The sequence below is a fragment of the Eretmochelys imbricata genome, chromosome 1 (assembly GCF_965152235.1).
Source record: "Eretmochelys imbricata isolate rEreImb1 chromosome 1, rEreImb1.hap1, whole genome shotgun sequence".
NCBI classification, from domain to species: domain Eukaryota; kingdom Metazoa; phylum Chordata; order Testudines; family Cheloniidae; genus Eretmochelys; species Eretmochelys imbricata.
In genome coordinates, this window is record NC_135572.1 from 45,413,753 (window position 1) to 45,428,604 (window position 14,852).

The window sequence follows — 14,852 nt, forward strand, 5'->3', positions numbered from 1 at the left end:
AAGAAACAATAAACAAAAGCATGACTGTTACTGCACTCACTGCATCGAATCATAATAGTAAAATACACCTCTTTCTCACTGTCCCTTGGCAGGCACACAGCTCAGCAAATGCCCAACATATAGTGAGTTTGGCCGCGGGTGGGAGAGGGCCTCAATATGGGGAAAAGGGTCTTGGTGTTCTTTTAACAGGATCACTGCAAGCGACTAGGGACAAAATTGTAAATTCTGCCACCATTTTCCACGGGCAAGGGTCCTTGAAGCCAAAATCTCACTCCTGAGGATAAGCAAGTATACAAGGGTACATCTCTTGCATGTGTGTGGCTTCAGACCGGTTCCCTATGCTGCTTGCCTTTGTGCCACTTTGGGCCCTGCACAAGTGATTGCCAATTGGAGCAGGAAAGTTTCCTGCAACGGGGGCAGGAACAAAACAGCTCTGCCAAGGGACCTTCGGCAGAGGATTAGCAAGTACCTCCAGGAAAGTTTCCTAGAGCAGCAGTTCTCAAAACTTCAACCCCCTTCTGACAACAAAAATTACTACACGACCCCAGGAGAGGGGACCGAAGACTGAGCCTGCCTGAGCCCCACCACCCCTGGCGGGGGGGCCCAAAGCTGAAGCCCAAGGACTTCTGCCCTGGGCAGGGAGCATGAAACCTTAGCCCTAGGCAGTGGGGCTTGGGCTTCAGCCCTGGATGATGGGGTTGGGCTTCAGACTTGCTGGAGCCCAGGGACAACACCAGCCTTGGCAACCCCATTAAAATGGGGTTGTGACCCACTTGGGGTCCCGACCCACAGCTTGAGAACCACTGTCCTAGAGAGATCTCTGGATGATTCCCATTAAATCTTGTGTATTAACACACTGTTCCGACCCACTGCGTAGCTGCACAGGGAAACGTGAAGCACAGGCAAACACAGCTAGTCTTGTACATTTCTATCCCTTAACCCACTTCTAGCATAAAACAAAGCAAAGGACAGCTCTACCTCATATAACCAAGCAGCATCTACTCAAAAAGATAACTTACCAGAGCTCCCCTCTCCTGAATCATGCACACCAGAGATGGACTGCTAGGACTGGCTCGAACCGGCTCGAACCGTCCGGGGTCAAGAAGACGTCCTGGCTCGCCTCAGTACTGGACGACCCTGTCACCTGTCCCATCTTATCCTTCAACTCCACTTCCTCGTCCACCACTTTGTCCTTGGGGTTGAGTCTGCTGTCCACTGTCTCCAACCCTCCTGAAGTATCCCTGGGGCTCTTGGCAGTGGAGGTGGAGTTGCCACTAAGGATGGAATCCAGCTCCTTATAGAAGTGGCAGGTCTTTGATGCAGCACCAGAGCTACGGTTTGACTCCCTTGTCTTCTGGTATGCCTGCCTCTAGCTCCTTTATCTTCGCACGGTACTGATGCGTGTCCCATTCATAGCCCTTATCCAACATGCCACGAGAAATCTGACCATAGATACTGAAGTTCCTACAGCTGGAGCAGAGTTGGAACTGCACAGCCTCCACTCGCCACAGAGCGAGCAGATCCAACAACTCAGGTGAGCTCCAAATGGGAGAGTATTTGCTGTGTGGAGTTGCCGTGGGAAAATGTGGGAATGAGCTCTCCACGCCAAGGAAACAGAAAGTGGAATTTCAAAAATTTCCTGTCCTTTAAAAGGGATGGGGCGGATGCTTGTGACCTAGGTGCAGCGCAGCGGAGTTCGAACTGCTGACCAGAGCGGTCAGGATTGGCGTTGTGGCACATCTCCTGGAGGTCATTTACAGCAACATAACCAAGAACAGTGTCTACACTGACACTTTGTCTATCTAACTTTCCCACAAAAAGCTCTACACCTCTCACTGAGGTGGTTTTATTATATTCGCAAAGGAAGAGACTTTTGTCAAAGGCAAAAGCATTGTAGTGTGTACACCTCCACTGTTTTGTCGGTGAAAGCTGACTTTTGTGAACAAAACTCTGCAGACAAGGCCTAATTCTGCTCTCACACCAGTGTAAAGCCTTGTCCAGACATAAAAGTTGCACCAGTTTAAACCTGGGTGTAAACAAGGATTAAATCAGAAGTACTTCCACTGAGGCTATTGAAGGTATATAATACAGTAAGACTGGAATAAGTGAGATCAGAATGGGAACCTTTCATTGGGGATTTAGTGGAGCCAGGATTTCACCCCAAATTATTCTAGTTTCCTCTACTTTCTTATGAAGCAGATTAAAGGAATTCACCTACATGGACATTTTAAGAAATTTTATAATCCACCCCTAGGCAATCCTACAGTTATATCAAATGGCATATTGCAATAAAGTTGACTTTCATCGTATGCAACTGAAGGCACAAGTGAAATTCCAGTAACTACTAAGTGAGCTGTAGCTCAGGAAAGCTTATGCTCAAATAAATTTGTTAGTCTCTAAGGTGCCACAAGTCCTCCTTTTCTTTTTGCTGTCCCTTTATTGACCAGTGCCTGCATTAAGATTTCTCCAATCATGATCAGAGTTTCAGTGCAACCACATTCACTTATGAATGTGCTTGCTGGTTTACCTCCAGTAAAAACCTCATCCCTTCCCCACCCCCCACTACAGAAAATAAAACAATTTTATAGGCGCATAAGGAATTCCTCTGCCTAAAACAAACCATCAAAAACAGAGGGGGGCACTGATTACACAGCTTCTGAACCTAGAGAACATGTCCTTAGCTATGCTGTGTCTAAAGGGCAGCATCCTTTCTATGAGCCCCAGATTCTCCACACTCACTGCTTAACTCACGCTTCATAGCATACCCGGGGAGGGATCATCCTTATGAAAGACAATTCAGGTTACCAAAGCTCATATGCATCATGTGTATGTTTGCGTAGACTTTGTCTTGGTGTGTTGGTGCAGATTCGGGGGGAGGGATAGTTCAGTGGTTTGAGCATTAGCCTGCTAAACCCAGGGTTGTGAGTTCAATCCTTGAGGCGGCCTGAGGTCCCTTCCAACCTTGATATTCTAGGTGTTGTTTGTGTGATTTTGGATGTACCATTACGCGTTCTCGGTATGGCAGCCAGTGTATTGTCTTGTGTTGAGCGTGTATTTGTGTGTTGTGCGGATCTATTGGAGTGTGTGTGTGTGTGTGTGTGTTCATACTGTGTGCAGCGTGGAGGCTATTACACACCCACCCGAACCTGCAGCGCTGTGACCTGCTCGTAGCTCTGCAGACTGCAGCAAGCCCTTGCACAAGTCCCATATGCAACAACACTGCATCAGAGCAAACAAAGGCACCCGGCCGGGAGACGGCATCAAAAGCACACCGCGAAACCGCTGCCGCGGAGAGAACTGTGGCTTCCCCCATCCTTTCCCCCAGCAAAAGGGGAGATGATTGTACCCCGAATCAATGCGCTCATTGGCTGCCCTGGCCCGGGGGGGGGGGTGTCTAAGCCTGAACAGGATTCCCGCTGGTACTGTGTGTCATTAAATTGGCAATTGCTATAAATTAGCTTGACAGCTAACGTCAAGCTGCAGGGTATTAACAACAACCCCCCCCCACACTCCCCCGCGGCCAAGAGAAAGAGGACAAGGCGGCTGCTGCGCGACGGTCGGGGGTAGGTAACAGGCGGAGGTTCCCCCTCATCCGCCAGACCTGCCCCCCCCCCAGGCGGCGGGGCATCCTCGCGCCCCCGCCCCTCCTTCCTTACCAGCCGCGGAATGGATCCTGGACTTCCTCTGCAGAGACATCCTCAGCGCCTTGCCCAGGCCGGCCCTGCTCGGCATGATGCTGCCGCCGGGCGCGCCCAGCGGCGCGGGCGCCGCGCGGGGGGACACGCGCCGCCGGGCGGGGGCGAAGGCCGCAGGCCCCGGCGAAGGCAGCGGCCCGGGCAACACGCGCGCGCCGCGCCGCTGCCGCTGCTGCTGCTGCCGCCACCTCTGGTCCGGCTGCGCGGGACGGGAGCTCGGGCGGGGCAGCTGAGCTGGAGCCGCGAGCCCGCAGGAGGGCGCAGGGCGAGAGATGCCTTTGCATGGGGGCGTTATGGCCGGGGGGGTGTCTGCCTAGTGTCAGCGGGGGTCAGGGGCTGCCCCGTGCTCTGGTCAGGGCTGGAGCCCCCAGTGACAGCCATTTGGCAACGTGGGCCCGATCCGGTCCCCATGCACTTCAGTGGGGGCAAGACCAGGGCGGCAACATGGGTGCAAGGCTCTTGTCCACACACAGTGTGGCTGGGCACTGCGCAGGAGGCAATCACAACGTGAAAGCAGCCCCCTGGGGCTGCCGGCCTGTAGAGAGGCCTGCTCCTGGCAGTGAGATAAAACTATCAAGTGCCTGGATGAACCTCCAGCCTTGGCTGGGCGTGACTCACTCAGCTAATGCAACAAAGCCATGTGTCTTTTTTTTTTTTAAGAGTTATTTTTCGAAATATGAGCGCTGCATTATCACAAGGGACATCACACTGTTCACCAAGGTCACGCACTCAAGGCAACAGGAGCATTGTGGAAAAATCGAAGGCACGATATAGAGCCAATTCTTTACTACCCATGCTATTGCTATTAATAAAAATAATGTATAGCACCTGTCAGAAGAAGCTGAGGATGCTTTGTAAAAATACCCAGTTACTGCACTCATCACCATGGTAGAAGAATCTAATGCTTCACAGCAATACAGGGAGGTATGTATACATTACTGGCCTATTTCATAGATAGTACAGAGGAATCTGACTGATTCTCTACTGCCTTGCACCTCAGGTAGCCATTTGTGCTTGAGCAAAGTACTACTGTTGTGATCTCATATCGACTTACAACTTAATTTGCACAAGGTTCAATTCAATGGAGAATTATCCCCACACAGAAATAAGTGATTGGCCCTAGATTGTACAGGAAAGTCTACAGCAAAGCCAGGCCTAGGACCCAGATCTCCTGACTCCTAAGAATGTACCTTCAGTCATTCAGAAACCATCCTTCTGGGCAGACTTGCTGTGGGAAGCGCACGGAGGGGCAGAGGATGCTGAATGCTCCAAGGTCAGACCCAGGAAGGTGGAAGCCGTGTGAGCTTTTTGCCCTGAAGACAGTCTGCTCGCACAGAGGAGACTTCACCAGAGTCCTGACTGGCTTCATAGGGAGCAGTTCCAGACCATCGCCCGGGGACTCCGTGACACACAGTGAAACCTGTCTCCAGACAATGTGACACACAGTTATACCAGTTATCTATTCAATAAGAAAGATGTAAAACATGAGTTAAATTTAAATGTAATAGCAGCCTCAAAATATGTCTGCTCATGTAAAAAAGCTATGTCAATGTAATGAATGGCTCACTAGGCTTTCTGTTTTACTGATGTCAGCAGTAACAAAGAAATGCTTTGCAAAAATCACTTTTAATGGCTAGATTATAAGATCTATTTTCCAAGGCAGAGCATTAAATAACATCCATAGCCATATATAATTAGGCTTGGAAGGGTTAGATTATTGTCAGTAAATGTCGATTTCACCATACTCACACAAACTGATGAAAAAATATTTCCATTGATAACAGTTGGAATTTAAAGATAGAAAGAAAATGAAAAATGCTGCTTGAAAACTTAGTTTGATTTAAGGATATTTACTGTGTACATTTTGATATGTGATGTTGACAATTTGTGTTGTACCAATTATAAAGTTTAATTTTTTTAATCTCAACATCTGTCATCAAATATTTGTCTGATGCCCCATAATTTCCTGCAAATATGAACATTTAAATTGATAAAAAATAGGGAAAATGCTTAAAACCCATAATTTTGCATAACTGAAAAATTAAATAAATAAAAAGCAGGGGAAAATGCTTAAGAATACATTATTGAAAAACAGTTGAACTGCAAGTTTTCATGACATGATGAAAACACCCCCATCAAAACTCTGACCCCTTTCTACTCTAACACTTGAACAGTGCAACCACACCACTGTTGAATAACTGGTACTATTTTTTCTAGTGTAGTCAGGGCCTTAGATACTGTGGTGGTGACTATCAGGGCTTGTGTACACAAGAAGGTTACTTTGGATTAAGATGGGAGATGAATTTATAGCACACTAGCTACTCTTAAATAACTCCATGTGTAGACAAGCCCTTAGAAATGGTTTAGGCAGAGAGCTATACATAATACTGAATAAGAACTGCAGGAGATGCCCTCTAGGTGGCAGGATTCTGAATTGTGCATATAATTTTATTTTTTAAATGTTTATGTTTTGAAGAGTGTTAATGGCTTGTTTTAACATCTGTTTTATAAGTAATATGAGATATAAACTTGGAATGTTGAAAAGCATAAGGACTGAGTAGTACTGAACAAAAAATTAATTACCTGAAACAAAAAAGAAAAGGGCTAAATAATTGAAGAATTTAAGTAAAAGCATAAGTTTCAAAGTAGATTTGGATTTTGTTAGATAATTATTGTGTATTAGATGTGTTTTCACCATTTCCAGTCATTTTCTTAGACCTCTATTAAAATGCAGGAAATACAAGTGTGAGACTGCCTTGTATGTTGTGTTGTCATCAACACCAGTGCAAAGGGAGTGCAAAGCAGATGTAAAATGCAACCATTCTAATTGGTTAAATATTGTTGTAGAGGGCTATACAAAAAACAAGGCAGAGGAAAAGTTAGGCCCTTCATATATTACATGCTAAAGAGTGACTATAAAGCAACTAATACTAGAACTGCAAGTGTCACTGTATCAGATTTTTATATAATCAGACATTCGAAACATCTTTTAGTGAGTGACTAATTTTTAAATACAGACATATTCAGGGAAAGCTACATACTGCAATACATGTAATAGCTCTTCTCTAACTGTATGTTCAGAATTGTTCAGAGCTGTCAGGTTGTTGGCACTAGAGGTCAGTGTAAGTCAAGAGTAAAACAATTAGTTACCATTATTTTAAAAATGTATGTACATAGGAAAATTTAAAATGTAGTGTTTCACATAAGCTGGTTCATTGAAAAGCATAAACCACTAGGCTAATACATGGTTTTGAGACAACTGAGAGTGTTTTCCCCCATATTCTACCAAGCCCAGTTTATTTAACTGCCTTTCTTCAGTGTTTTGGATTACTTGGGAACAGTGTATACAGGGAACAGGGAACATCACTGCTATGTGGGAAACTGTTACAAAGTGACTCTAGTATATGACAGTGAGATTATTTTCATGTCTGAGAATGTCTACTGCAGTACAGAAGTGTGTTTGTTAGGCATAGCAAGAATACTGCTCTCATAAAGGGCTTTGCATTCATAGACTCAAAGTGTTTACAGAGGAGGTAGGTATCATTGCTTCCCTTTTTGCAATTAGAGGGGGGAAGCACACAGAGAGAAAGTGGCTTGCCCTTGGTTGTTCAGAGGGCCAGTGACAGAGCTGAAAATAGAAACCCATATGTCCTGAATCCCAGTCCAATGCTTTATCTCCTGAGCTACCTGAGTCCCATATAGTAAACATTATTGCTTTTATGAGTGACATCAGGATGAATGTATTATACCCATACAGTCCATAGGTACAAAGGCCTGGTCTACACTTCAAATTCAGGTCAACATAGCTGTGATGCTCAGGGGTGTGAAAAATTCACAACCCTGCATGACACAGCTGTTCCAGCCTACCCCCTATATAGACACTGATAGGTCAATTGAAGAGTACTTCTGTTGACTTAGCTACTGTCACTCAGGGAGGTGGTGTTCTTACACAAACAGAAAAATCACTTTCAAGCCTGTAGTCTGCATCTGTGCTCCAGGCCTATGCTGCTATAGTTCCCATAGTGTAGGCCTGGAAGAAAACAGAAACATGAGTCTATATGGAATCTACATGTCTTCTGTATGAAAACCAAGAGAAACTACAGCACCATGGATAGTTCCACAGTGTATGTCTCACATACTCTCTCCCTCTGCATCCTCCATTACCAGCTGCAGGCCTGATTATGCAACCATAGCACTTCAGTGCTTCATAAGTAAAGTACAAGTGAATCTGAATCAGGATTTTGAGATTTGGTCCAATTAGTTGTCTAGCATGAAGAGTACAAAGCTTTTGGAACAAATCAATATATTGTTTCAGACAGCTTATGCTCAAATAAATTGGTTAGTCTCTAAGGCACCACAAGTACTCCTTTTCTTTTTTCAATATATTGTGCACATCTGAACATTTCACAATTCTGATCATGGAAAGGATAAAGGAGTGAAAAAGAAAGATACGGTCAGTTTTATTTGTGCTTACAATATTTCTATAGCTTACAGTAGCAGTTCTCAAACTGTGGGTTGGGACCCCAAAGTGGGGTCGCCAGGGCTGTCTTAGACTTGCTGCATGCTGGGGCTTGGGGCTGAAGCCTGAGGGATTCAGCCCTAGGTGGCAGGGCTCAAGTTACAGGCCCCCTGACGGGGCTGAAGCCCTTGGGCTTCAACTTTGACCCGTTCCCCACCCAGGGCAGTGGGACTCAGGTTTTGACTTTGACTTCGCAAATTAGGCAGACTCAGGCTTCGGTCCCCCCTCCTGGGGTCGTGTAGTAATTTTTGTTGCCAGAAGCGGGTCGTGGTGCAATGAAGTTTGAGAACCCCTGGCTTAGAGAATAATTTTATTTTCCATCTGATTGATTTTAATGTTCACTTCTATAAAGAAAGAGGGGAATCCAGTTGGCTAAATCCTGAAATTCTTACTCCATTTTCACTCAGGCAATCCCTCATAAGCTTCAGAAAAGCATTTGCTTGAGGATGATGTGATGTTGCACTCCATATTCTTTATGAAAACATGCTTATGATATGAATATAATATAACTGAGATGTACTTTATGCTAGATGGGTCTTGTAAAATATCATTGGAAAGGGTATAATTTACTGAATGTGGTTATCCAGTCTGTATGCCTGTATCATTTCTGTACCTGAAGTTAGGAATATTGATTATGTATCCCTATATCAACTATGCTACTTTGGGTAACACCCACTGCTAAGTCTTCAATGTTAACAATGGAAAAGCCAGACAGGGCTGATGGCCCTTCAGCAAGGACCATGGACTGTGAAAAGGCTTGGCTTTCTTGTGGACTCTCTATACTGCCACTGACTCATGGACGCTGTGATACTACAGAGTCAGGTGACCTGGTCACCTGATACTAAACTCCATCTTGGACTGCTGAACTTTTCCACTGGGAGGTGGGGAAATCCTGTATAAGGTGAGAGAGGAAAACAATCAAGGTCTTCAATTTGTTACTCCTCCGTCTCCCCGCCCAAAGAGATACTTAAAAACACCTGGAAACAAAAAGACTGGAACTGAGGGGAGGGGGAAGAACTGCTTGACCAAGGCTGGAAAGATATCTGGCCTCTGAAAGAATCTACCTAAGACAATATCTAGGGTGAAGAATTACTATTTGTAACCAGTTTCTTTAGTGAATCGAGCTTAGTTTGCATGCTTTGTTTTATTTGCTTGGTAATCTGCATTGTTCTGTTTGCTACCTCTTTACCACTTAAATTCACTTTTGTAGTTCATAAACTTATTTCTTGTTTATAATATAATCCAGTTTATGTAATTTCTAATGGGGTGGGGGGCAAGAAGTTGTGCATATCTCCCTCCACATTGAGGGAGGGGGTGAATTTCATAAGATCGTTGGGTTTGTACCCCTTAAATGGAGTGGGCACCAGAGTGTTGGGGCAAGCCCCTAAGGCTGAATCTTTCCAGAGTGGATCTCTGTCTCTCTGTGCAGCTGGGAGTGGCCTTGCCTGTGTGCTTGGCTGGAAGAGGCTTGTGAGCCTTGCCCAGCAAGGCCAGGAAAAGGGGACCAGGCTGACAGAATAGGCTGACTCAGTGGCATCCCAGGACATCCAGTGGCATTCAGAGCGGGGACAAACTGTCACAGATGGGGTAAGAAAAATATTACTAAAGGCTTCAGCTTTGGCCCACTGACTTAACTGGAGAGGCAAGTGCTTAGCATCTGATAGGATTTAGCCCATTTACTTCATGTGAGAGTTTTGCCTAAGTAAGGAAATCAGGATTTAGCCCTAAGTTAGTACAATAAAAAAGCAGTGAGGGACACAAATCTAGAAATACAAAAGTTAAGGCTGAACAAGCACCATTAATCCTTGCACTATGATACCATTCTTGTAATCACATACCTTTCCCTACATAATTCAATGCAATAAAATGTTATTTTTCAATAATATTAGATTCTCAGTTCATACAATGAAATCCTGTAATTAAAGACTGTACCATAGTACATACACCCAAGTTAAAGTTGTTTGCTCAAATGCAATGTTTGCATTTTCTATCCCTTGAGTACTTCTAGCTGCAGCCTTAGTGTGGCCCTAACACAGGAACCTGCAAGCAAAATTGGTTTTGTGAGGGGTTTTTTTGTTTTGTTTTCTTTCTTTCTTTTTTTATTAAGGCAACCAAGCTGTCCTATCTGTGGATCAATTGTCAGGGAAAGGGCAGGATTCCCACACTGAAATAGCAGCACAGTACACTTTCCTGAGCATCCATGCCTAAGATTAAAGGGATGAGCCACCATTAATCGAGCTCAGAGCTGGATTAAATTCAAAAATATCTCACATGGCTACATACGGTGTGTTCTGGGGGTGTTTAGCAATGTAGAACTAATGTTGCATAGGGAGAGAGATTATACTGAGAATTGTTATGGACAAAGGCTTAATAGACTAAGGGAGCAGGCTAGAGCTGGGAAGGAAGGATCTTAGAATAAAAATTAATGGGCCTTTTGCAGAGCCTTTAGTAGTAACAAATGTACCATTTCTATCTCAAACTACCGAGAACACACACTGGCTGTTTGTTGTAAAGCCCAGGATTCTACATGCTTAAAAATAATAGGCCAGATTAATCTCATTCATCCCATTCTTGATAAAGATTTAGAAGAAAATTGATCTGGGTTTTTTTTGAATGATACACACGTTTCGTATTTGCCTTTCAACCCCTTGACATTGTGGGCTAAATTCAGTGGAAAAGCAAGTGGTGGTGTAAGCTACTCAGAGAATGGGTGTAAAAGGCAAAACAGTGCTACACAGATTTGGAACACAGTGAGTCTCATTCAGACTCGTCTAAATCAGGAATAAGACCAGTGAAGTCAATGGAATTATACTTGAAAAACCAGTTCAACTGAGATTTGAATCAGGCCTGAGCTATTCTTGGCACAAGACCCCAGAGGCTGGTGGAAAAGTGGCTTTAAGCCAAATTTGTGTTCCCCTGATCCTGGGGCCAGGGCCAATCCTTTGTAAATTAGACCAGCCTGAAGGAGCAGGGGGAGATCACAGCAATGTAGCCATCATGTAATGCATTTCCCTTCATGTCAGTTCCCTTCTAATAGTTGGGAATGCAATCTGAAGCCTGAGCAGCAGAATGGTGTATGGGGAAGAGCTTTGCTAAGGAAATGAAGAGTGATGTATTAAATGTAATGGGCGCAAATGAGTCTTCTTTCACTCACACTGATGTGAACCCACTGAAGCCAACAGAGCAGCTCCGGTGTTCTTATGGTGCACTCAAGAGGGGAATCAGACCCAATGTCCTCATCAGACCTAGGTGGGCAGAACCTAATCTCATTAATGCCAGTGACTTCACTCCCCCAGATGGCAGATGTCTGAAAGAAATAATATCTTTGAGTCTTGGATTGCTGTTACTCCCAGAGATTTCTGAGACCTCTCTGGATCAATAGTTCATTTCCAAGGACACTATGCTTGAAGAATAGTTCTTCTAATAGAAGGGAAGTAGGAGGTTATGACCTACAGCAGAAATAAGGTAGATAATGATGCTGAGTCACTCTGAGGCACTGAGTGTCCTGTGCTCCCACTAAATCACTTTGCATTTGAGGGTGCTCAGCAACTTGCAGAATCAAGCCCATGATTTGTAATCTCTCACTCCCCTCCTTGACTATGCATATATGTGAAGTCAAAGCAGAAAGCACAATGCAAACACTGTTATATTACAATAAATATCATTATTGTGTGATACAACATAGCCTTGTCACAACATAAAACATACAATGTCATTATGTTGGTCCAAAAAATATTTTGGGACACTTTCAGTTTAACAACCCTTGAGACTAGGATTGAGCTCTGAAGATGGGGCTATGTGGCTTTCGTAGTTCCTGAGGTAACTGCACCTCTGATTCCTTTATGATCTCTTTAAGAACATCCCCATCAGGCCTCCAGCAGTCACCTTTCTTGGGGTGGGATCACATGATCCACTCCCTCCAGACCAGGGATTTAGGCAGCAGATTCCTGCAATTCATTGTGCTCACCTCACCAAATCTGACTTTAATTCAGCACCAACAGTCCTGTTCTCTCAGGGGGAATGACAAGGTTAACCAGTAACCAGCTGGCCTTCATAAAGCACATTATTTCTTAACTGGAACAAAAGCATGCCAGAGAAAACATATTTTGAAAACAATTAACAGTCTATATTCATGCCTAGCTTGCCAGGCATCACCTGTTTTCCACCTGGAGACCCCCAAAGGTTTCAAAGTACTTCAGGTCCTCTCATGGGGCCTGTCCCTCTTGGTCACAGTGGCAATCTTACTTCCCCCAAACCTCTTCTTCCCTTCATACACACAACTGATGCCAGTTCACCTGGAATTCTTTGGTAGTGCCAGAGGAAGGCACTTTTTGGAACACAGTGTGCTTCTAGGATGAAGGAGTAAATGCTGCTGTTAGAAGCATGACAAGGCTTAGAACAGTAGCAGGGATGGAAACTTGGTGGCTTAGAAACAGGAAGAGCAAAGAGGCTGTGGAGCAGAAAGAAGCTGTCCAAGATTTCTGTCCAAGTTGTGGTTATGTGACTTTAAATCAGACAGCAGGGATCTATTTCTGGGTTACACGAGACATCCAGGAACCATTAGAGAGAAATATAGGACAAGTAAACCACTTAGAAAGTCAGTCATAGACATTAGAGATGGAAAAGGCCTATTAGATCACCTATTAGATCTAGTCCGTCTCACTGAGAGTGCCAGATTGTTCTATATGTTTCCTAGAGCTCTGAAAATCTAGTTCTAGGTCTGTTTCAGCATTACAGCATCCCAAGTTTGTCCCTTTCTTTGCATACATTAGTTTGGATTAGTTTTCCCCAGATGACTGAGCTTGCATTTTCCAACTGGAATCTCAGTTTATTATTTTCTGCCCATACTTCTAAACTCTAGGCTCTTTTATGTTACGTTTGTTTTGAATAGTGCTCACAGCTCCTTAATGTAACATTTCTGCAAATTTAATGAACATGCTATTTACTCCTTCCTCCAGATCACTAATTAAGTTGTTAAGGCTGATAGCAATACCAGTCCCTGCACCACCCTAGTAGGTGCTATCTCCAACTTGATGATATATTGCAATTTATCATTAACATTTATTATTTAGCAGAGCTTAAATTCTTATAGAGTATTTCCTGGAGTTGTGGGGCTTCTGCCTCATGGGGTGGGCCAGGGCTCAGGGCTTCTGCCCTGCAGGTTTGAAAATATTTACCAGAGCTCTGCTCTGGACATCTCTGGCTAAATTTAAGCCCTGTTATTTAGCCAATTTTCAAACCACACAGTTGTGCTTATGGTTTACACTTACGTATGCCAATTTGAATTAGTTGTTTAAGTAGAAGGTATCATATCACAATGCTACTACATAAATCCATTATATACCCACATCTGGAATATTGCATGCAGTTCTGGTCACCCCATCTCAAAAAAAAAAAAAAAGATATCTTAGAATTGGAAAAACTACAGAGAAAGGCAATAAAAATGATGAGGGGTCTGGAACAGCTTCCGTGTAAGGAGAGATTAAAAAGACTGGGACTGTTCATCTTAGAAAAGAGATGACAAAGGTGAGATATGACAGGAATCTATAAAATCATGACTGGTGTGGAGAAAGTGAATAGGGAAGTGTTATTTACTCCTTCACATACCACAAGAACCAAGGGTCACGCAATGAAATTCATAGGCAGCAGGTTTAAAACAAAAACATAAAAAAGTACTTGTTCACACAACACACAGTCGACCTGTGGAACTGGTTGCCAGAGGATATTGTGAAGGACAAAAATATAACTGGGTTAAAAAAGAATTAAATAAATTTACAGAGAATAGGTCTATCAACAGCTATTAGCCAAGATGGTCAGGCATGCAACCCCATGCTCTGGATGTCCCCAAACCTCTTATTGCCAGAAGATGGGATTGGACAATGGGATGGATCATTCAATAATTGCCCTGTTTGTTCATTTCCTCTGAAACCTCTTGCACCAACCATTTTCAGAAGACAGAATACTGGGCTAGATGAACTATTGGTCAGACCCAATGTAGCCATTCTTAGGTTCTTAAGGTGCTCAGATACGATGAGGATAGACACTGTTACAACCCCAAGGTAGATAAATAATAATATTTCTAAACCTTCATTAAATTTCAAAAATATGAAAGTAACTGCCTTTTAGTTTAATATCAGATATTTAATTTCTCTCTCAGCATTTGTTCTTTCATCATATTAGCAACATAAGTTAGATTTATTATATAATGTCCGGGACTGCTTTGCTTTCTCTGTTTGAAAATTGGGACAATATTTGCTTTCTCCAGATTTTCAGTACCTCGCTCCCTTAGCCATGAGTTTTAAAAATAATTGTCAGTAATAACCCTAAGGCCTTGTCTACCCTGGCAGCTTTAGGGAAATCTCACACCAATGCAATGCACCAAGACAACTCCATCAGTGGGCTAATGTAAGTCTGCCACCAGTGTTTTCACCACGGCTCTGTATAGACTGGCTCAGAGCCTGTCAGTATTGTGTCAGTTTTTATGGCTTCTTCCTTTGCTCTATTGGATCCTCCCAAGGATTTACTGCTGTTCAAGCCTCTTGTACCTTTTCATCCTGAAAGGAAACCACATATAGTTAATTCAAATGTACCCCATCAATTGAGGAAAATTAACTTTAGACAACTTCAGCACCCGAAAA

General features: G+C 43.8%; 1 protein-coding gene across 1 annotated transcript in view; it reads right to left on the bottom strand.

Annotated features, from left to right (window-relative positions):
• The window catches only part of ATP8A2 (ATPase phospholipid transporting 8A2), a 668,324-nt gene extending 664,592 nt beyond the window's left edge, over positions 1-3,732 (bottom strand). The window contains exon 1 of the mRNA XM_077809582.1: positions 3,657-3,732. Coding sequence (XP_077665708.1) covers positions 3,657-3,732 — 76 coding nt within the window. The remainder of the gene's footprint in view (positions 1-3,656) is intronic.
• Between the last annotated feature and the right edge of the window lie 11,120 nt (positions 3,733-14,852).